The following is a 22,149-nucleotide window of genomic DNA, read 5'->3' on the forward strand; positions in this document are numbered from 1 at the left end:
TGTCTGTTGCGGGGGCGTTGGCATCGATATCTCTGGCACTGTCGGCAAAGTGGCCGGCACTCGCTCGTCCATTATTTTCCGCGGGACTAAATAATACTCTCTCATTTGGTAAATAAACGCGACAACAGATTAACGGCAATGGGAAGGAGAATAGATAGGATATTACCACCCCGTTTGCTAGTTAATATTTTTTTTTTAATTGCCGTGGAAGGTTTCTTGCAAGCTACAACACGAATTAATGAACTATATTTTTTCAGTTTTTTTAAAACCTCGCTAGGCACGGGCAATTTATTTCTTAAAAGATTTTTAAATATTTCCGATAGGCAATTTATGTGTGGCTTTTTGAATTTTTCAATTAATTTCTTTCTGCTGGAGTACTTAAGACCGGCTAATAGTCTTATCAGATCCCAGTATTTCTGAACTAAAGGCTCCTTCATAGTTTCAGTACGTCATCGGCGTCGACCCATTGGTCGAATGATTGATCATAACCCTCGTATCTGACTTTATATTGCAACTGACCGTCGACTTCTCTCTTGCTCAAAACCTTTTCAATATTGAAGGCGGCGGGCAAATGGGTGAGGGTTAGTTCCTGTCTATAAAACCCTCCGTCAATATTGCCACCGTTCAAATCTTTCAAATAGTATAAAGGGACCCTCTGGCTATTGTCCACTCGCGCGATTGTGAAGATTTCTCGCGTATTCTGCTGTTTGAAACCTTTTTTAAATTTCGAAACGCGATCAGATAAAGTAATGCGTACTGTTTCGCCAACCTTCAGCTGTGGAATGATGCCCCGCGATGTTTTGCCTGGGTTTTTATACATTAAGTTAAATAGATTAACAATCTCTCTTGGTTTTGTTAAAGCATGCGCCTCTCTGGGGGTTCTGCCCCCCAACCCTCGGTGTGGCGAGACATTATATGTTTTTACAACGTCAGGCAGCACCCCTATATATTTCAATGTGTTGTGCGAAGTCATATACTTGTAAAGCTTAGTTTTCAAAGTGCGTATGAATCTTTCGGCTATGGATGCTTTTGTTTCCTGAGAAAATACACTATACAGCACAATTTTCTTAGAGTCCAACATCTTTTTCACACGCGCGTTGTAAAATTCGCCCCCTCGATCTGAATTAATTTTCCGCACCCCGCGCGAGTGAGGTGTCTCTAGTATAGATTTTAGTGCCCTACACACAATGTTCGCGTCTTTACTAGTTAGCGGCACTACTTGAGCAAACCTGGAGTATATGTCCACACAAACGAGCAGATATTTGATGCCATTATTCATCCCTGCCAACTTCCCCATTTCTGCTAGATCAACAGACACATAAACCCGTGGTTTAGGACTCAAAACTCGTCGACGCGCGAATTTTTTAGGTTGTAAATAATGCAGCGTATATGCGTCTGAGGATTTTAAGTAATCTTTCACATCGGCCAGTGTTATGTCAGAATTAAGTAATTTAGCTGCTTTATATAATCTCTGCACGCCTCCAAATCCCCCAGTGGAAGTAGGATCATTATAAACTCGATCGAGTATTTGCTGTTTCTTGCTCACCATTGATAAACTATTTCAAATGGTTCCTCTTCGACAATATTCCCGCGCAAAGTTATGCTGGCGGGTGTGCTTGACCCCAGATCTACAAATAAATAACCATAGGGTTTGGCTATGACCTTTTTATATATTTCTAGAAATTTCTTTGAATCCTGTTTCCCAAATATTTGACGTCCCAAAGTCTCAATTTGAGAAAGATCTCTTGATTTGACTAATAAGAAATGCGAGGCGTTTAGGCTTATGTTCCTAGAATATTTTCCAGGGAAAAATATATTTTGCGTGATCAATATGGCAGAGATGTTATGATGACGCCCCCTGGTGAAAATATCAGAAACAATTTTTGAATTTGCGCTTTCAGTAAAGAGATCGTCGATTATTATCAGCATTGGGGAATTACCCATTTGCTCATCCAAAGGATCAATAATGCTCGAATGAGCAACAATTTTTCTATTAATTCGTGGATTGTTCATCAACTCGGGATATCCCCCACCACATATAATTATTCGAGCGAATGTTTCATGGTACTTGTGCACGAGTTTGTTGCATAAAAATGATTTCCCTGCATTTGAATAACCCGCTATTATCATCCGACATGGTTCCCTGAAGATGTTAAGATGGGCTTGAGATATTATCTCATCAGGTCTTTCCATGTTGGGGGCTGAGTCTCTACTGTTTAATATGCACACTGTGGAATGTTATATATATATATATATATATATATATATATATATATATATATATGGGGGATATAAAAAAAAAACATGCATTTCTTTCTTTTATAGAAACATAATATATATATATATATATATATATATATATATATATATAATAATAATAATAATATATATATATATATATATATATATATATATATATATATATTTATATAGATAGATAGATAGATATACAAGCTTAGGGCGTGACAAAGAAAACATTAAAAATACGTACTTTTTTTTGTTTGTTTATTGAAACAAAAACATAATATATACATATTTACAAGCTTAAATCTATAGGCATAATAATAATATTAATATTAATATTAATAATAATAACATCCCTTATAACATTATAAAATAATAACAACAATAAAAACAATAACACGCACTAATGTGAGAATGCAAACAGTTTTTTTTTTTTTTTTTTTTAAATGCAGAGGAGCGAGCATATTTCACAGCAAGTTTGGGAATAGGTTTTGGGCCAATGAATCTCTCTTGGCCCACATATTGAAAATTGGGTAATGACGCCGTCCTGCAGGGCGTATATTTTGTTCCACATTTTCCTGCGCGTCCACATCCATCTCTAAGTCACTAATGACTGCCTCCTCATCCTCTGGATCGTGTGGAATATCGGGGTGACCATAAGCGAGTGAAACAGTGGGGCTTATTACGTATCGCTTATCATCAAACGCGGATAAGCCTCTCTTGACAGTAACGCATGTGCACATTTGCCCGCCAACATTTCTAATAGTCCTAGTCACAAACCTCCGACTTGTGTTTGTTTCAAGGGCGTCTATGAAAGATGAGTGTTCTAGCCCAGCTTGCTGACGTCGTGTGATCCCCTTGCATCTGCAAATGTGCTGTTTATCCAGCGTCACTAGCGAGTACATTTTGGGCTTAAGGGCAACGAGCTGGGTTATAATTTTAGACCCTACTTCGGACTTTAAAAGACCCAGTTTGCCTTTTCGCGCGATTGAATATAGAGAATGATCTTCGGGGAAATTGCTAAAATCAATGTGGCGTATGAGCGGGGCCTTATTAAGCTCTTCAAAAGCATCTCTGCAAGTAAGCTGAATAATGTACGAGTCAGTGTCGGTGTAGAGCAGTTTTGCCTTGTCACCATATTTTGCTTTGACCGTGTCGTACCAAAAGGAATATAGCCGCCTTTTAGCTATTTGAAGAATTTGAAAGCCTAGATATGTGGGCGTATCAATAGTGAGCGAATCTTTGCGGGTTGTGCAAAGGACACGGTCCTCACTCAGCAAAGTCGCTCGTTTGAAAAACGGGCTGCGAGCGTGTTTGAGGAACTGTTTGCGAGTTGTGGTTAAATAGTATTTATTGGCATAACGCTCCAAATTCGTTAAAGATTTGCCATATATAGCGTTATTTACAAGTTTAAATGCCTTAGACTTAATTGCACAGGTCGAGTTTGTGCGCTCGCGAATATTACTATCTACGAAGGACTTGAGGTGTGCCCTCTGCTCAAATTCAAAGATAGTGTGCACGCGCGAAACTTCCACCCCTAGTCGCATTAAAAGCTGAAGGAAATCTAGACTAATTAAATAGTCGCGTTGTGCTTCGTGGGTGGCAATGAGTTTTCGATTATTGCACGGCAGCTTGCGATTTTCTGCAACTAGGATCGACTTACTGTATTCTGACAGTTGTTCCGTCACGATGTCGGCGTGTGCTAAAATTAATGGCAGGTCGTCAGTGTATCTAGCTACGTCGGGGGAAACTTGTTTAGTGTCGCACAAAATCCAATAACCGCGCTCTTGATCGCAGTCAATATTTCTCAAACCCTGCAATAGCATTTCATCGCGTTCGGCGTCAGTTAGGCAACGGAAACCGCCAGTGGGGAGCTTTTCACTCATGCACGTAGCATAGAGTGAATTGAAGTCTAGATAGAGGATGTGGGTTCCATCCTCGCTAGACCCCGCCCCGGTGTAATGGTTCTCGGCGGTAGACAATTGCTTTACAACTGAGGTGAAGCCTCCTCTTAAATTCCTTCGAATGAGGTCATACATTCTAGGGTCTGATATTGGATCTAGCACCACCTTACTTTTGAACAGGAAGGCGTCCCACGCGAAACTAGATAAAGAGAGGTAATATGCAATATCTAATCTATAAAGATCTAACATAGTGCGTCGCCACACCGTGAAAATGTCTGCTAAAATGCCAGTATCAACTTTTAAATACAAGACGAGATATTCGCCAATATTGCGGCACTTGGCTAATTTAAATACCTCCAACGCTTGTTTGTATTCTTTTTCAGGGAGCTCTTCCTGCGTCAAGGTATTGAAAAATGCATCTCTGGGGGGGAGCCGCGGTTCATTTAATACATCCCAATTTGACACGTAATCATAACAAAAGGACTGTTTGCCAGTTAACAATAAATTATGGGCCTCAGCAGGGACCTTATCTAACATGGCGAGAGTGAACGTCGTAGGTTTGCCACTGTCGATGTGTTCCTTGGCTAATTTGGCCAACGACCCATTGAGCAAGGCTAAGCTGTCCATAAATCTAAGAAAGTCAATGTCAACTTTCATAAATTTACACCCGTCTTTGGACATAATGTCTACGTTGCGTTTGGGCACGTTTCCTAACTCGTTTAACAAAACCCCTAAATCATACGCCGCATTATGTGAAAATGCGTGCAAGTATTTGTAGCCATCTTTGCACTGGAGATTGCAGCGAGAGCATAGGGCGGCTAAGTAATTATGTTCGCTCAGTGAATGGTCGTGGTGTCTATTTTTGACGATTTTGGGCCCGAAAGGTTCGTCGCATATCTCGCACATGGTCTGACTCTTGTAACTTTCCATTTGCTCATTGGACATGTGCAGATGGTAATATGGCTGTTCTCGCGTTATTCTGGCCCACGAGGAGGATAGTTTATTAACAAAATGGGTTGCAGAATTAGGCCCGAGGTAGAAATCTTTTTCTACGATATTATAGCGACGGTCTATGATTATGTACGCATATGCAATGGCCCTGTGACGTGCTTCGATTATGCCCTGTGGCCTATCCTTTTGCAGGGCACACTCGAAATCATAGTAACAAGTGTGGCTTGGCCCGTACGCTCGCCCGAAATGTTTAAACTCTATTTTCTTTTCAGGGGGAGGAAAATGCAACGTTTGTTTGACCTCGCAAGTTGATTCATGCTCGAGCATTTGATGGGGTGGGAGGGCGATGAGGCAGCTGTGACAAAAGTCATAATCAGCTGGGATGTTTTCCGAATGAGACCTCATATTACGCACATATTTGGTAAAGTTCTTGATGAGGACCAAATGTTGGCCTTCCAGCATAAGTAAAGATATGACATCCTTAAAATTCCCACGGCCTTTTCTAGCCAAACTAATGTAATGACGACCATTATCTCCTTTTACCAGAACATAAATAAATATAGAAGACCTGTTTAAATCTTCGACTTTGGCGATGTCGTCAAAAGATACTGGGGTGCCTATATTATTACTCCATCTTACTTGTCGGCGACACCATCGCCCAGATTTGGCCCGAGTTTTGATGTCGTTATAAAGGAGCCCGCGGGCCAAACATTTGTGCACGGCGATGCACTGCATAAGGCAAATATTGGCTTCCCCTCGGGGGTTGAATACGTGGCCTTTGCCCCGTAACTTGGCCGGGTAATCTACGAATGAACCCAGTCGAATTGGGTGTTCGATAAGGGCCACATTTATGTAAAACCCCAAAATCGACTCTATCCCGACACTCGACCCTTCCTGTTCCCCCAGCAACTCCTCTAGTTTATTGTCGATCTCTTCGACCCACAAATTAACAAGCTGTTCTACTTCCTCTTGAGTTATGGCACGCATTTCCCCGCGCATGTGCATTACTGGATCAAAATCATCGTCGGGCTCTACGTTGAGCCTCCGCACCCCAAACGTGAAATCAGGGAAGACGCGTATATGTGGATGTTCTAAAGTAAACAATCCACTGACGAAATTAATGAAAAATGCGCGATATGTTCGTAAATAAGCCCCTGGATCACCCCGCACGTGCTCTGGCACGCTAAATGAATATCGTGTGTAAGCCCCATTGAAATTGCGAATGATGTTCACAATTTCAATATCCCGAGGAGGGGGAGGGGACGGGGAAGGTGGTGGTGGTGGTGGTGAGTCGACCGACTCTGGTGATGAGGCTGCTGGGTTTGATGATGATGATGAGTCACTGTCAGCGTCTGCAAAAAAAAAAGAGGTATTAATAACTGTGTGTGAGTGTGTTGATTGTTGATTGAGATGTCTTAAAAAAAAAAAAAAAAAAAAATTAGCATTAATATTGGCATGCCCTCGTCTGTTTTTTTTTTTTTTTTTTTTTTTTGAGCGAGTGGTGCGATCGAGATCACATAACAACACCAAAAAACAAAAACAAAAAAAAATGTGAAATACTCACGTTCCCTATGCTGCCCCCCACGCCGCAGCGATGATGTTGACTGGTCGCTGCTATAACTTTCGAACAAATCGGGGGATCTGACGCGCATATGGACCGAGGAGCTGGGCGAGGCGTGTGCGTGTTGTTGTTGTTCCTCGCATTGTTGTTGTTGTTGAATTAGAGTGCGATATGGCAGCCCTGGAAGGAATAGCCTTTTAAGAGGAATAGCCTATATGATTCTCTCTCTCTCTCTCTCTCTCTCTAGCACTCGCAATAATAATAATAATAATAATAATAATAATAATAATAATTAAAAAAAAAAAAATAACTTACGTTTGTAGCGGCGGGTTCTTGGTGGTGGCGGTTCGGGGTCGGAATCGTCATCGTCCGCCAAGTATGGGGGTGTTTTAGGTGAGAAATCCTGTTCAAAATCTGGCGTGGGGCTGAACATGTCGGGAGACCTGACTCGTGTGTTGATTGGTGAGCTGGGTGATGTTGGCTGGGCATCCTGCTGCTGCTGCTGCTGTTGCCGCTGTCGTTGTATTAGCAGTCGATATGGTTGCCCTGGTGGGAGACAAAAAAAAATGTTTTTTTTTCTTTTCTTTTAAGAGGCGTGAATATATATATATATATATATATATATATATATATATATATATATATATATATATATATATATATATATATATATATATATATATATATATATATATATTCTCTCTCTCTCTCTCTCTCTCTCTCTCTCTCTCTCTCTCTCTCTCTCTATCTCTTTTTCAATAACGGCGTTGATAATGTGAATAAATAAATAAATAAATAAATAATAGTAATAACTCACGTTTATAGCGGCGTGTTCTTGACGGTCGAGGGTCGAAATCGGGGGGCATGCCTGAGCAATGTGGAGTATGTGGCGAGGGCGACGATTCTGGGTCATCACAATCGCTGAATAAGTCGGGAGACCAAACTCGCGGGTTTGGCGATGGGTCCGAATCACTGCTCCAGAGTTCGTTGGTGGGTAATGCACAGCCTGGGCTTGTGGCATGGTGAATGGCTATGTGTGAAAAAAAATAATAAATAAGTAAATAATAAATAAATAAATAAATAAATAAATATATATATATATATATATATATATATATATATATATATATATATATATATATATATATATATATATATATATAATATTGTGGCAAATTACCAATGTTGTGGCTTACCAATGTTGTGGCAAATTTGTCCGCATTGGACGCATTTGATTAGGTTGCGAACCATCTGGCCGTGTGTTGGTGGCGAGGCAGTGTGAGACTGTGGATACCTGGGGTTCTGATGTGGAGCACAACCACTCCCCCTCCCCCGAGGATAACTACTTAAAATTGACCCCAGAGGGCAGCTCGTCACTGGCAACTACCTGTACTGGTAATTATCTTTGAAAGGTCCCTGGGAGATCGCCAGTTTGGGGCACGTGCGCATTAAAAAGCAATTTGCCACCTGCGACTGCCTCCATTGACCATTAAAACCAACCTTGGGTGTTGCCCGAAAAAAAATTAGCTTAACATTAATGCAGTTGTGTGTGTGTGTGTGTGTGTGTGTGTGTGTGTGTGTGTGTGTGTGTGTGTGTGTGTGTGTGTGTGTGTGTGTGTGTGTGCGTGCGTGCGTGTGCGTGTGCGTGTGCGTGTGCGTGTGTGTGTGTGTGTGTGTGTGTGTGTGTGTGTGTGTGTGTGTGTGTGTGTGTGTGTGTGCGTATATATATATATTGTAGTTATGTGTATTGTAGGTTTTTTATTTGTTCAATAAAAAAGAACTAACGATGAAAATAAATAATGTTTTTAATTTACCGGTGGGGGGAATATCTATAATACTGAATGAATGAATGAATTATGTCTTTTCTGATGTTTGCTCTTTCCTATGAAAAAACAAAAACAAAACAAATATTTGATAATGTTCTTTCCTCTAAAATTAAAACATAAATACTTGTTTCTATATGTTTGGATGAAAAAAAAACATGAAATAATAATACGTTGTTGTTTCCCAGATCTGAATAATAAGCAAACTCCCGATCTTAATAATTAAACTATCCAGTGTTTGGAAATAAAAATGGAACTTGCATATATTTTTTTCTGTCAATTATCTGAGTTTCCCCATAGACGAAAACGGGACTCGACCGCCCGTGAAGATGTTTTCTGTGAAACGGAATATAGAGAAAATGGGGACAATAATCTGGAGTAAATGAAAAAATATAACTCGAGTCTTTCTCATTTTTATTTTTTACCTGATTATTGAAACCTTACCAAATGTAAAGACAAAACCCTTTATTTCAGATACACTTCTCAGCAGGAATTAAAAAACCCAGATATATTGTATTTACATAAAAAAAAAACACGCACACGCACACATATACTAGCGCCATTAAATACTCCAAAAAACGTTTATATGCCTTTCACCAGTGCATTTTTTTGGTTTCCAACTATTGTACATTCATCCTCGGTACCTCTCATAAGTAGAGACCCCCTCCTTGAGGCCCTAGACTCATCTTAAAAGCTCGAGACGAAGCGTTCAAGAAAACAGGTTAGGATTGGGCACCAGTTCCTCAGGTACACCATTGGTGGTGGTCCCCCCGGGACCCCAGGGGGGACCACCACCCGACCACCGCCAGCCAGCCAGGAGCGCGCTGACTGTGCCCTAACCTAACCACCCAAATAAGAGGAATGGACGATCTGGCCCAACAGGGTCAAGTCGGCATGGAAGTGCCCAACCGTGTCTGAAATTTTTTTACCTCAATCTGTCTCCTTATTCACTACTGGCCGCAGGCTGGTAGGAATCACAAGTTGTTCGATGTTGGCCCAATCGTCCTCCTCCTTCAGTTTACTGGGTCTATATCTGCGGTAGAGCAAGTCGTTCTCTAGGAAGAACCCAGGAATACTGTCGGGTTGAGTCTCAGCCTGGAAAAACAATGGTGTTAAAGTAAGATCTTCCCTCTCCAAATTACGAAACTCCAACTTGGTCAGATGCGGGGGGGAGTTTCTGAGGGTCTTGAGGGACAGCGGTAGCAGTAGAGTCAGCTGGCTGTGGACGTGCGGCTTGTGCACGGGTGGTCACGAGAACCGGAGGAGAAACTTCATCACTCTCTTGAACCTCTGCTGGAACATACTCTAGAATAGGGTTACTTGGCACAGAGTTACACACCTGGGGTTTGTCCATGACGATCAGGTTGGTCGGTTGCAGGTCTTCTGCCAAGTCGTTGCCTAGGAGAAGTTGCACTCCAGGCATGGGAAAAGGCTTTTCCCTGACGGCGACTTGGACTTCCCCGTTCACGTAGGGACAATCCAGGTGGACTCTGGCGAGAGGGTATGGAGTGGTAGCAGTGAGGTCAGTGATGAAGACAGTTTCTCCGGTGTAGGTGATGTTGGGCACAGCCGACTTCAAGATGATCGATTGAAGAGCCGCTGTGTCCCTCAAGATCTTCAATTTGAAACGTCCCTCCGGATTTGAACCGTTGGCAGAGACAGTTCCAGTATACAGGTGGTTACTGAAAAGAGAAAGATCATTAACATTAACACCAACATTCATCACAGGCTTACCGGACTTAGGAGGAGTTGGTTTGGGTTTTTGTTGTTCAGTGGTTCCCTTGTATTGAGACTTACCACACTTGTCTATGGTATGTCCATAGAGTCTACAATACTTGCAGTACAGTTGTGAACCAGCTTGATCGGGGCTCACTTTCTCGTAACTGTACCACGACTTCTTACTGGAGGATGGTTCGGGTGTCAGCCGGTGGATGAGGCTGTAAGTGTCAGCCGACTTAGCACACTTCAGGTAGTTGGTTTCTTCTTTATCTGCTAAGTAGAGGCGGACAGGAGGCGGCACACGTCTCAAGAATTCTTCAACAAGCATCAGGTTGACGAGTTCTGTAAAAGTAGAGACCTGTGCTGCTTCCAGCCATTTCATGAAATACCTCCGTTTCGTGTTAGCAAACTCGAGGAAGGTAGTGGTATTTGCCTTCAGGTGGTCACGGAATTTCCTTCTATAACTTTCAGTAGAGAGGAGGTAGGCGTCCAACACTGCTTGTTTCAGAGTGTGGTAGTCATTCTCAGACGCCAAAGTACTGAGTGTGACTGCAGCTCTACCTGTAAGATGGACTCTGAGAAGTGTGGCCCATTGGTCGACAGGCCAACTGAGTTGATTAGCAAGGGTTTCAAAGGTGGTAAAGAACACATCAACTTCTGCTTCTACAAAGGATGGCATTAACTTACTTGCATGTGATATATTAAAACTGACGGGAAGATTGGCAGTAGCTTGCTGGCGTTGAGCTAGGTGTGAAGTTTCCAACGTGTATTCTCGTTGACGACACTCTAGAGCCAGAGTCGCTTGTTGCTTGTCATGTTCACGTTGCATTTCCAACTCGCGTTGTTTGGTTTCAAGCTGTACGCGTTCCCGCTCCTGGAGTGTTTTAAGCTGTACGCGTTCCCGCTCCTGGAGTGTTTCAAGCTGTACGCGTTCCCGCTCCTGGAGCATTGCAACCTCACGTTCCTGGAGGGCGAGTTCACGTTCCTTGTGGGCGATTTCTTCCCTTCTTAAGGCAGCCTCACGTTCTTGTTCTTCCCTTCGTATGGCAGCTGCTCGTTCTTGTTGTTCGAGGGCTTCCCTTTGTTGTTCGCGGGCTTCCCTTTGCTGCTCACGTTCAATCTTGGCCAGGTCTAGTTTGAGTTTCATCGTCGCCAAATCAGTTCTATCTGCAATATAGTAAGTTTCATGAGTTTCAGAGTCTATCTTACCTTGTTCTATATATATATATATATATATATATATATATATCTTACCTTGTTCTATATATATATATATATATATATATATATATATATATATATATATATATATATATATATATATATAATATATATATATATATATATATATATATATATATTATATATATATATATATATATATAATATATATATATATATATATATATATATATATATATATATATATATATATATATATAAATACATATATATATATATGTCGTACCTAATAGCCAGAACGCACTTCTCAGCCTACTATGCAAGGCCCGATTTGCCTAATAAGCCAAGTTTTCATGAATTAATTGTTTTTCGACTACCTAACCTACCTAACCTAACCTAACCTAACTTTTTCGGCTACCTAACCAAACCTAACCTATAAAGATAGGTTAGGTTAGGTTAGGTAGGGTTGGTTAGGTTCGGTCATATATCTATGTTAATTTTAACTCCAATAAAAAAAAATGACCTTATACATAATGAAATGGGTAGCTTTATCATTTCATAAGAAAAAAATTTGAAAAAATATATTAATTCAGGAAAACTTGGCTTATTAGACAAATCGGGCCTTGAATAGTAGGCCAAAAAGTGAGTTCTGGCTACTAGGTACGACATATATATATATATATATATATATATATATATATATATATATATATATATTATATATATATATATATAATATATATATATATATATATATATATATATATATATATATATATATATATATATATATATATATATATATATATATAAATACATATATATATATATATATATATATATATATATATATATATATATATATATATAAATATATATATATATATATATATATATATATATATATATATATATATATATATATAAATATATATATATATATAAATATATATATATATATATATATGTGTATATCACGAAAATAAACACGTGATTAAGAATGTGACAATGTCAGACCACGGAGGAAAAATGAAACAGGAAATTTCCTTAAGTACTTTCGTATATTAAATACATCTTCAGAAGGTCATTTTACAGATCGAGTGATGGGTATAAATAGGCAGGAGAGAGTGGTGAAGTAAGGTGAGGTACAATACTTGGACAACGCAGAAGGCCCATTGGCCCATCAGATGCACCCAATTGGCCCATCCGATGTAGCCCAATGGCCCATCTGATACAGCAGACATACAAGCATAATGCATAGGTAATTATAACATAAAGAGGTAAATATATACAATAAATTAGTGAGACAAATGTTTTTCAATGATTCTACTTAAATCGCCCTTTAGCTGATCTATTAGAAATGTATCTAAGTTATATAGACCACTGCTAATATTCAAATTACTTTCTTTCTTTGGTGATCTGTATCAAAGCGGATTCAATTATGTTTCTGTTATAGGTGCTTTTACAATTTGTTATTGAAGACGCACTCTCCCAATCAATTTGGTGAGCTTTTTCTGACAAATGCACAAACAAAGCATTAGATAATTGGCCATGTCTTACAGAGTATTTATGTTGCGATATTCTACATTTTAAATCTTTAGATGTTTGCCCGACATAGAACTTATTACATTCCTTACAAGGTATTTTTATAAATGACGCAATTATCACTACGAGGGCTGTTCCTTACTAATAGCTTACCAACAGTGTTTTCGTAGCTAAACATTACATCTATATTAAAAAGTTTCAAGGCCTTGACAATATTCTCAACCCCAGAGAAATATGGTAAACATAACACATTCTTTGGGCGAATCCTTTCACTGCATACATTATTATAATATGTACGACGAGCTTTGTTACGACAAACTTCCAAAAAATTCAGTGGGTAACAAAGCTTAAGACCAATCGAATCAATATTCTTAATCAATATATATATATATATATATAAATATATATATAAATATATATATATATATATATATATATATAAATATATATATAAATATATATATGTCGTACCTAGTAGCCAGAACTCACTTCTCAGCCTACTATGCGAGGCCCGATTTGCCTAATAAGCCAAGTTTTACTGAATTAATATATTTTCTCTAATTTTTTTCTTATGAAATGATAAAGCTACCCATTTCATTATGCATGAGGTCAATTTTTTTTTATTGGAGTTAAAATTAACGTAGATATATGACCGAACCTAACCAACCCTACCTAACCTAACCTAACCTATCTTTATAGGTTAGGTTAGGTTAGGTAGCCGAAAACGTTAGGTTAGGTTAGGTAGGTTAGGTTGTCGAAAAAACATTAATTCATGAAAACTAGGCTTATTAGGCAAATCGGGCCATGCATAGTACGCTGAGAAGTGAGTTCTGGCTACTAGGTACGACATATATATATATATATATATATATATATATATATATATATATATATATATGTCGTACCTAGTAGCCAGAACGCACTTCTATGCCTACTATTCAAGGCCCGATTTGCCTAATAAGCCAAGTTTTCATGAATTAATTGTTTTTCGACTACCTAACCTACCTAACCTAACCTAACCTAACGTTTTCGGCTACCTAACCTAACCTAACCGATAAAGATAGGTTAGGTTAGGTTAGGTAGGGTTGGTTAGGTTCGGTCATATATCTACATTAATTTTAACTCCAATAAAAAAAAATTGACGTCATACGTAATGAAATGGGTAGCTTTATAATTTCATAAGAAAAAAATTAGAGAAAATATACTAATTCATGAAAACTTGGCTTATTAGGCAAATCGGGCCTTGAATAGTAGGCATAGAAGTGCGTTCTGGCTATTAGGTACGACATATATATATATATATATATATACAATCTTTGGACAACACCCACCAGTGGGACTCGAACCCAGAAAGCACAACTACCTTCCAGTAGCTGGCATAACTAGTATGCTTTAACCCACTACGCCATCAGACCTTACAAAAGAAGTAGATAGTTCGAGATATATATATCTCAAACATCTCTACCTCCCGAAGGCACCAGATGAGTGAGGGGTCAGTCTGCAATTTTCATCAAGCCACTGTCAATGTGAGAGAACTCGTGTCCAGCTTATAAGCCTATACTTGCATAAACCACAAGTGAAGATAAACAATCTTTGGACAACACCCACCAGTGGGACTCGAACCCAGAAAGCACAACTACCTTCCAGTAGCTGGCATAACTAGTATGCTTTAACCCACTACGCCATCAGACCTTACAAAAGAAGTAGATAGTTCGAGATATATATATCTCAAACATCTCTACCTCCCGAAGGCACCAGATGAGTGAGGGGTCAGTCTGCAATTTTCATCAAGCCACTGTCAATGTGAGAGAACTCGTGTCCAGCTTATAAGCCTATACTTGCATAAACCACAAGTGAAGATAAACAATCTTTGGACAACACCCACCAGTGGGACTCGAATCTACTTCTTTTGTAAGGTCTGATGGCGTAGTGGGTTAAAGCATACTAGTTATGCCAGCTACTGGAAGGTAGTTGTGCTTTCTGGGTTCGAGTCCCACTGGTGGGTGTTGTCCAAAGATTGTTTATCTTCACTTGTGGTTTATGCAAGTATAGGCTTATAAGCTGGACACGAGTTCTCTCACATTGACAGTGGCTTGATGAAAATTGCAGACTGACCCCTCACTCATCTGGTGCCTTCGGGAGGTAGAGATGTTTGAGATATATATATCTCGAACTATCTACTTCTTTTGTAAGGTCTGATGGCGTAGTGGGTTAAAGCATACTAGTTATGCCAGCTACTGGAAGGTAGTTGTGCTTTCTGGGTTCGAGTCCCACTGGTGGGTGTTGTCCAAAGATTGTTTATCTTCACTTGTGGTTTATGCAAGTATAGGCTTATAAGCTGGACACGAGTTCTCTCACATTGACAGTGGCTTGATGAAAATTGCAGACTGACCCCTCACTCATCTGGTGCCTTCGGGAGGTAGAGATGTTTGAGATATATATATCTCGAACTATCTACTTCTTTTGTAAGGTCTGATGGCGTAGTGGGTTAAAGCATACTAGTTATGCCAGCTACTGGAAGGTAGTTGTGCTTTCTGGGTTCGAGTCCCACTGGTGGGTGTTGTCCAAAGATTGTTTATCTTCACTTGTGGTTTATGCAAGTATAGGCTTATAAGCTGGACACGAGTTCTCTCACATTGACAGTGGCTTGATGAAAATTGCAGACTGACCCCTCACTCATCTGGTGCCTTCGGGAGGTAGAGATGTTTGAGATATATATATCTCGAACTATCTACTTCTTTTGTAAGGTCTGATGGCGTAGTGGGTTAAAGCATACTAGTTATGCCAGCTACTGGAAGGTAGTTGTGCTTTCTGGGTTCGAGTCCCACTGGTGGGTGTTGTCCAAAGATTGTTTATCTTCACTTGTGGTTTATGCAAGTATAGGCTTATAAGCTGGACACGAGTTCTCTCACATTGACAGTGGCTTGATGAAAATTGCAGACTGACCCCTCACTCATCTGGTGCCTTCGGGAGGTAGAGATGTTTGAGATATATATATCTCGAACTATCTACTTCTTTTGTAAGGTCTGATGGCGTAGTGGGTTAAAGCATACTAGTTATGCCAGCTACTGGAAGGTAGTTGTGCTTTCTGGGTTCGAGTCCCACTGGTGGGTGTTGTCCAAAGATTGTTTATCTTCACTTGTGGTTTATGCAAGTATAGGCTTATAAGCTGGACACGAGTTCTCTCACATTGACAGTGGCTTGATGAAAATTGCAGACTGACCCCTCACTCATCTGGTGCCTTCGGGAGGTAGAGATGTTTGAGATATATATATCTCGAACTATCTACTTCTTTTGTAAGGTCTGATGGCGTAGTGGGTTAAAGCATACTAGTTATGCCAGCTACTGGAAGGTAGTTGTGCTTTCTGGGTTCGAGTCCCACTGGTGGGTGTTGTCCAAAGATTGTTTATCTTCACTTGTGGTTTATGCAAGTATAGGCTTATAAGCTGGACACGAGTTCTCTCACATTGACAGTGGCTTGATGAAAATTGCAGACTGACCCCTCACTCATCTGGTGCCTTCGGGAGGTAGAGATGTTTGAGATATATATATCTCGAACTATCTACTTCTTTTGTAAGGTCTGATGGCGTAGTGGGTTAAAGCATACTAGTTATGCCAGCTACTGGAAGGTAGTTGTGCTTTCTGGGTTCGAGTCCCACTGGTGGGTGTTGTCCAAAGATTGTTTATCTTCACTTGTGGTTTATGCAAGTATAGGCTTATAAGCTGGACACGAGTTCTCTCACATTGACAGTGGCTTGATGAAAATTGCAGACTGACCCCTCACTCATCTGGTGCCTTCGGGAGGTAGAGATGTTTGAGATATATATATCTCGAACTATCTACTTCTTTTGTAAGGTCTGATGGCGTAGTGGGTTAAAGCATACTAGTTATGCCAGCTACTGGAAGGTAGTTGTGCTTTCTGGGTTCGAGTCCCACTGGTGGGTGTTGTCCAAAGATTGTTTATCTTCACTTGTGGTTTATGCAAGTATAGGCTTATAAGCTGGACACGAGTTCTCTCACATTGACAGTGGCTTGATGAAAATTGCAGACTGACCCCTCACTCATCTGGTGCCTTCGGGAGGTAGAGATGTTTGAGATATATATATCTCGAACTATCTACTTCTTTTGTAAGGTCTGATGGCGTAGTGGGTTAAAGCATACTAGTTATGCCAGCTACTGGAAGGTAGTTGTGCTTTCTGGGTTCGAGTCCCACTGGTGGGTGTTGTCCAAAGATTGTTTATCTTCACTTGTGGTTTATGCAAGTATAGGCTTATAAGCTGGACACGAGTTCTCTCACATTGACAGTGGCTTGATGAAAATTGCAGACTGACCCCTCACTCATCTGGTGCCTTCGGGAGGTAGAGATGTTTGAGATATATATATCTCGAACTATCTACTTCTTTTGTAAGGTCTGATGGCGTAGTGGGTTAAAGCATACTAGTTATGCCAGCTACTGGAAGGTAGTTGTGCTTTCTGGGTTCGAGTCCCACTGGTGGGTGTTGTCCAAAGATTGTTTATCTTCACTTGTGGTTTATGCAAGTATAGGCTTATAAGCTGGACACGAGTTCTCTCACATTGACAGTGGCTTGATGAAAATTGCAGACTGACCCCTCACTCATCTGGTGCCTTCGGGAGGTAGAGATGTTTGAGATATATATATCTCGAACTATCTACTTCTTTTGTAAGGTCTGATGGCGTAGTGGGTTAAAGCATACTAGTTATGCCAGCTACTGGAAGGTAGTTGTGCTTTCTGGGTTCGAGTCCCACTGGTGGGTGTTGTCCAAAGATTGTTTATCTTCACTTGTGGTTTATGCAAGTATAGGCTTATAAGCTGGACACGAGTTCTCTCACATTGACAGTGGCTTGATGAAAATTGCAGACTGACCCCTCACTCATCTGGTGCCTTCGGGAGGTAGAGATGTTTGAGATATATATATCTCGAACTATCTACTTCTTTTGTAAGGTCTGATGGCGTAGTGGGTTAAAGCATACTAGTTATGCCAGCTACTGGAAGGTAGTTGTGCTTTCTGGGTTCGAGTCCCACTGGTGGGTGTTGTCCAAAGATTGTTTATCTTCACTTGTGGTTTATGCAAGTATAGGCTTATAAGCTGGACACGAGTTCTCTCACATTGACAGTGGCTTGATGAAAATTGCAGACTGACCCCTCACTCATCTGGTGCCTTCGGGAGGTAGAGATGTTTGAGATATATATATCTCGAACTATCTACTTCTTTTGTAAGGTCTGATGGCGTAGTGGGTTAAAGCATACTAGTTATGCCAGCTACTGGAAGGTAGTTGTGCTTTCTGGGTTCGAGTCCCACTGGTGGGTGTTGTCCAAAGATTGTTTATCTTCACTTGTGGTTTATGCAAGTATAGGCTTATAAGCTGGACACGAGTTCTCTCACATTGACAGTGGCTTGATGAAAATTGCAGACTGACCCCTCACTCATCTGGTGCCTTCGGGAGGTAGAGATGTTTGAGATATATATATCTCGAACTATCTACTTCTTTTGTAAGGTCTGATGGCGTAGTGGGTTAAAGCATACTAGTTATGCCAGCTACTGGAAGGTAGTTGTGCTTTCTGGGTTCGAGTCCCACTGGTGGGTGTTGTCCAAAGATTGTTTATCTTCACTTGTGGTTTATGCAAGTATAGGCTTATAAGCTGGACACGAGTTCTCTCACATTGACAGTGGCTTGATGAAAATTGCAGACTGACCCCTCACTCATCTGGTGCCTTCGGGAGGTAGAGATGTTTGAGATATATATATCTCGAACTATCTACTTCTTTTGTAAGGTCTGATGGCGTAGTGGGTTAAAGCATACTAGTTATGCCAGCTACTGGAAGGTAGTTGTGCTTTCTGGGTTCGAGTCCCACTGGTGGGTGTTGTCCAAAGATTGTTTATCTTCACTTGTGGTTTATGCAAGTATAGGCTTATAAGCTGGACACGAGTTCTCTCACATTGACAGTGGCTTGATGAAAATTGCAGACTGACCCCTCACTCATCTGGTGCCTTCGGGAGGTAGAGATGTTTGAGATATATATATCTCGAACTATCTACTTCTTTTGTAAGGTCTGATGGCGTAGTGGGTTAAAGCATACTAGTTATGCCAGCTACTGGAAGGTAGTTGTGCTTTCTGGGTTCGAGTCCCACTGGTGGGTGTTGTCCAAAGATTGTTTATCTTCACTTGTGGTTTATGCAAGTATAGGCTTATAAGCTGGACACGAGTTCTCTCACATTGACAGTGGCTTGATGAAAATTGCAGACTGACCCCTCACTCATCTGGTGCCTTCGGGAGGTAGAGATGTTTGAGATATATATATCTCGAACTATCTACTTCTTTTGTAAGGTCTGATGGCGTAGTGGGTTAAAGCATACTAGTTATGCCAGCTACTGGAAGGTAGTTGTGCTTTCTGGGTTCGAGTCCCACTGGTGGGTGTTGTCCAAAGATTGTTTATCTTCACTTGTGGTTTATGCAAGTATAGGCTTATAAGCTGGACACGAGTTCTCTCACATTGACAGTGGCTTGATGAAAATTGCAGACTGACCCCTCACTCATCTGGTGCCTTCGGGAGGTAGAGATGTTTGAGATATATATATCTCGAACTATCTACTTCTTTTGTAAGGTCTGATGGCGTAGTGGGTTAAAGCATACTAGTTATGCCAGCTACTGGAAGGTAGTTGTGCTTTCTGGGTTCGAGTCCCACTGGTGGGTGTTGTCCAAAGATTGTTTATCTTCACTTGTGGTTTATGCAAGTATAGGCTTATAAGCTGGACACGAGTTCTCTCACATTGACAGTGGCTTGATGAAAATTGCAGACTGACCCCTCACTCATCTGGTGCCTTCGGGAGGTAGAGATGTTTGAGATATATATATCTCGAACTATCTACTTCTTTTGTAAGGTCTGATGGCGTAGTGGGTTAAAGCATACTAGTTATGCCAGCTACTGGAAGGTAGTTGTGCTTTCTGGGTTCGAGTCCCACTGGTGGGTGTTGTCCAAAGATTGTTTATCTTCACTTGTGGTTTATGCAAGTATAGGCTTATAAGCTGGACACGAGTTCTCTCACATTGACAGTGGCTTGATGAAAATTGCAGACTGACCCCTCACTCATCTGGTGCCTTCGGGAGGTAGAGATGTTTGAGATATATATATCTCGAACTATCTACTTCTTTTGTAAGGTCTGATGGCGTAGTGGGTTAAAGCATACTAGTTATGCCAGCTACTGGAAGGTAGTTGTGCTTTCTGGGTTCGAGTCCCACTGGTGGGTGTTGTCCAAAGATTGTTTATCTTCACTTGTGGTTTATGCAAGTATAGGCTTATAAGCTGGACACGAGTTCTCTCACATTGACAGTGGCTTGATGAAAATTGCAGACTGACCCCTCACTCATCTGGTGCCTTCGGGAGGTAGAGATGTTTGAGATATATATATCTCGAACTATCTACTTCTTTTGTAAGGTCTGATGGCGTAGTGGGTTAAAGCATACTAGTTATGCCAGCTACTGGAAGGTAGTTGTGCTTTCTGGGTTCGAGTCCCACTGGTGGGTGTTGTCCAAAGATTGTTTATCTTCACTTGTGGTTTATGCAAGTATAGGCTTATAAGCTGGACACGAGTTCTCTCACATTGACAGTGGCTTGATGAAAATTGCAGACTGACCCCTCACTCATCTGGTGCCTTCGGGAGGTAGAGATGTTTGAGATATATATATCTCGAACTATCTACTTCTTTTGTAAGGTCTGATGGCGTAGTGGGTTAAAGCATACTAGTTATGCCAGCTACTGGAAGGTAGTTGTGCTTTCTGGGTTCGAGTCCCACTGGTGGGTGTTGTCCAAAGATTGTTTATCTTCACTTGTGGTTTATGCAAGTATAGGCTTATAAGCTGGACACGAGTTCTCTCACATTGACAGTGGCTTGATGAAAATTGCAGACTGACCCCTCACTCATCTGGTGCCTTCGGGAGGTAGAGATGTTTGAGATATATATATCTCGAACTATCTACTTCTTTTGTAAGGTCTGATGGCGTAGTGGGTTAAAGCATACTAGTTATGCCAGCTACTGGAAGGTAGTTGTGCTTTCTGGGTTCGAGTCCCACTGGTGGGTGTTGTCCAAAGATTGTTTATCTTCACTTGTGGTTTATGCAAGTATAGGCTTATAAGCTGGACACGAGTTCTCTCACATTGACAGTGGCTTGATGAAAATTGCAGACTGACCCCTCACTCATCTGGTGCCTTCGGGAGGTAGAGATGTTTGAGATATATATATCTCGAACTATCTACTTCTTTTGTAAGGTCTGATGGCGTAGTGGGTTAAAGCATACTAGTTATGCCAGCTACTGGAAGGTAGTTGTGCTTTCTGGGTTCGAGTCCCACTGGTGGGTGTTGTCCAAAGATTGTTTATCTTCACTTGTGGTTTATGCAAGTATAGGCTTATAAGCTGGACACGAGTTCTCTCACATTGACAGTGGCTTGATGAAAATTGCAGACTGACCCCTCACTCATCTGGTGCCTTCGGGAGGTAGAGATGTTTGAGATATATATATCTCGAACTATCTACTTCTTTTGTAAGGTCTGATGGCGTAGTGGGTTAAAGCATACTAGTTATGCCAGCTACTGGAAGGTAGTTGTGCTTTCTGGGTTCGAGTCCCACTGGTGGGTGTTGTCCAAAGATTGTTTATCTTCACTTGTGGTTTATGCAAGTATAGGCTTATAAGCTGGACACGAGTTCTCTCACATTGACAGTGGCTTGATGAAAATTGCAGACTGACCCCTCACTCATCTGGTGCCTTCGGGAGGTAGAGATGTTTGAGATATATATATCTCGAACTATCTACTTCTTTTGTAAGGTCTGATGGCGTAGTGGGTTAAAGCATACTAGTTATGCCAGCTACTGGAAGGTAGTTGTGCTTTCTGGGTTCGAGTCCCACTGGTGGGTGTTGTCCAAAGATTGTTTATCTTCACTTGTGGTTTATGCAAGTATAGGCTTATAAGCTGGACACGAGTTCTCTCACATTGACAGTGGCTTGATGAAAATTGCAGACTGACCCCTCACTCATCTGGTGCCTTCGGGAGGTAGAGATGTTTGAGATATATATATCTCGAACTATCTACTTCTTTTGTTAGGTCTGATGGCGTAGTGGGTTAAAGCATACTAGTTATGCCAGCTACTGGAAGGTAGTTGTGCTTTCTGGGTTCGAGTCCCACTGGTGGGTGTTGTCCAAAGAT

The 22,149-nt window shown here is 40.8% G+C and overlaps 1 protein-coding gene across 1 annotated transcript; it reads right to left on the minus strand.

Moving 5' to 3' along the window:
• Positions 1-433: 433 nt before the first annotated feature.
• On the minus strand, positions 434-1,549 carry LOC138356308 (uncharacterized). The gene has a single exon (XM_069312283.1). It carries the CDS (start codon positions 1,547-1,549, stop codon positions 434-436), a length of 1,116 nt encoding a protein of 371 aa, XP_069168384.1.
• Positions 1,550-22,149: the final 20,600 nt, after the last annotated feature.

The sequence above is a fragment of the Procambarus clarkii genome, chromosome 71 (genome assembly GCF_040958095.1).
Source record: "Procambarus clarkii isolate CNS0578487 chromosome 71, FALCON_Pclarkii_2.0, whole genome shotgun sequence".
Taxonomy (NCBI): domain Eukaryota; kingdom Metazoa; phylum Arthropoda; class Malacostraca; order Decapoda; family Cambaridae; genus Procambarus; species Procambarus clarkii.

What these genes read in the sequence shown, in the direction of transcription:
- LOC138356308 (XM_069312283.1), bottom strand. Translation starts at nt 1,549, where the DNA reads ATGGTGAGCAAGAAACAGCAAATACTCGATCGAGTTTATAATGATCCT.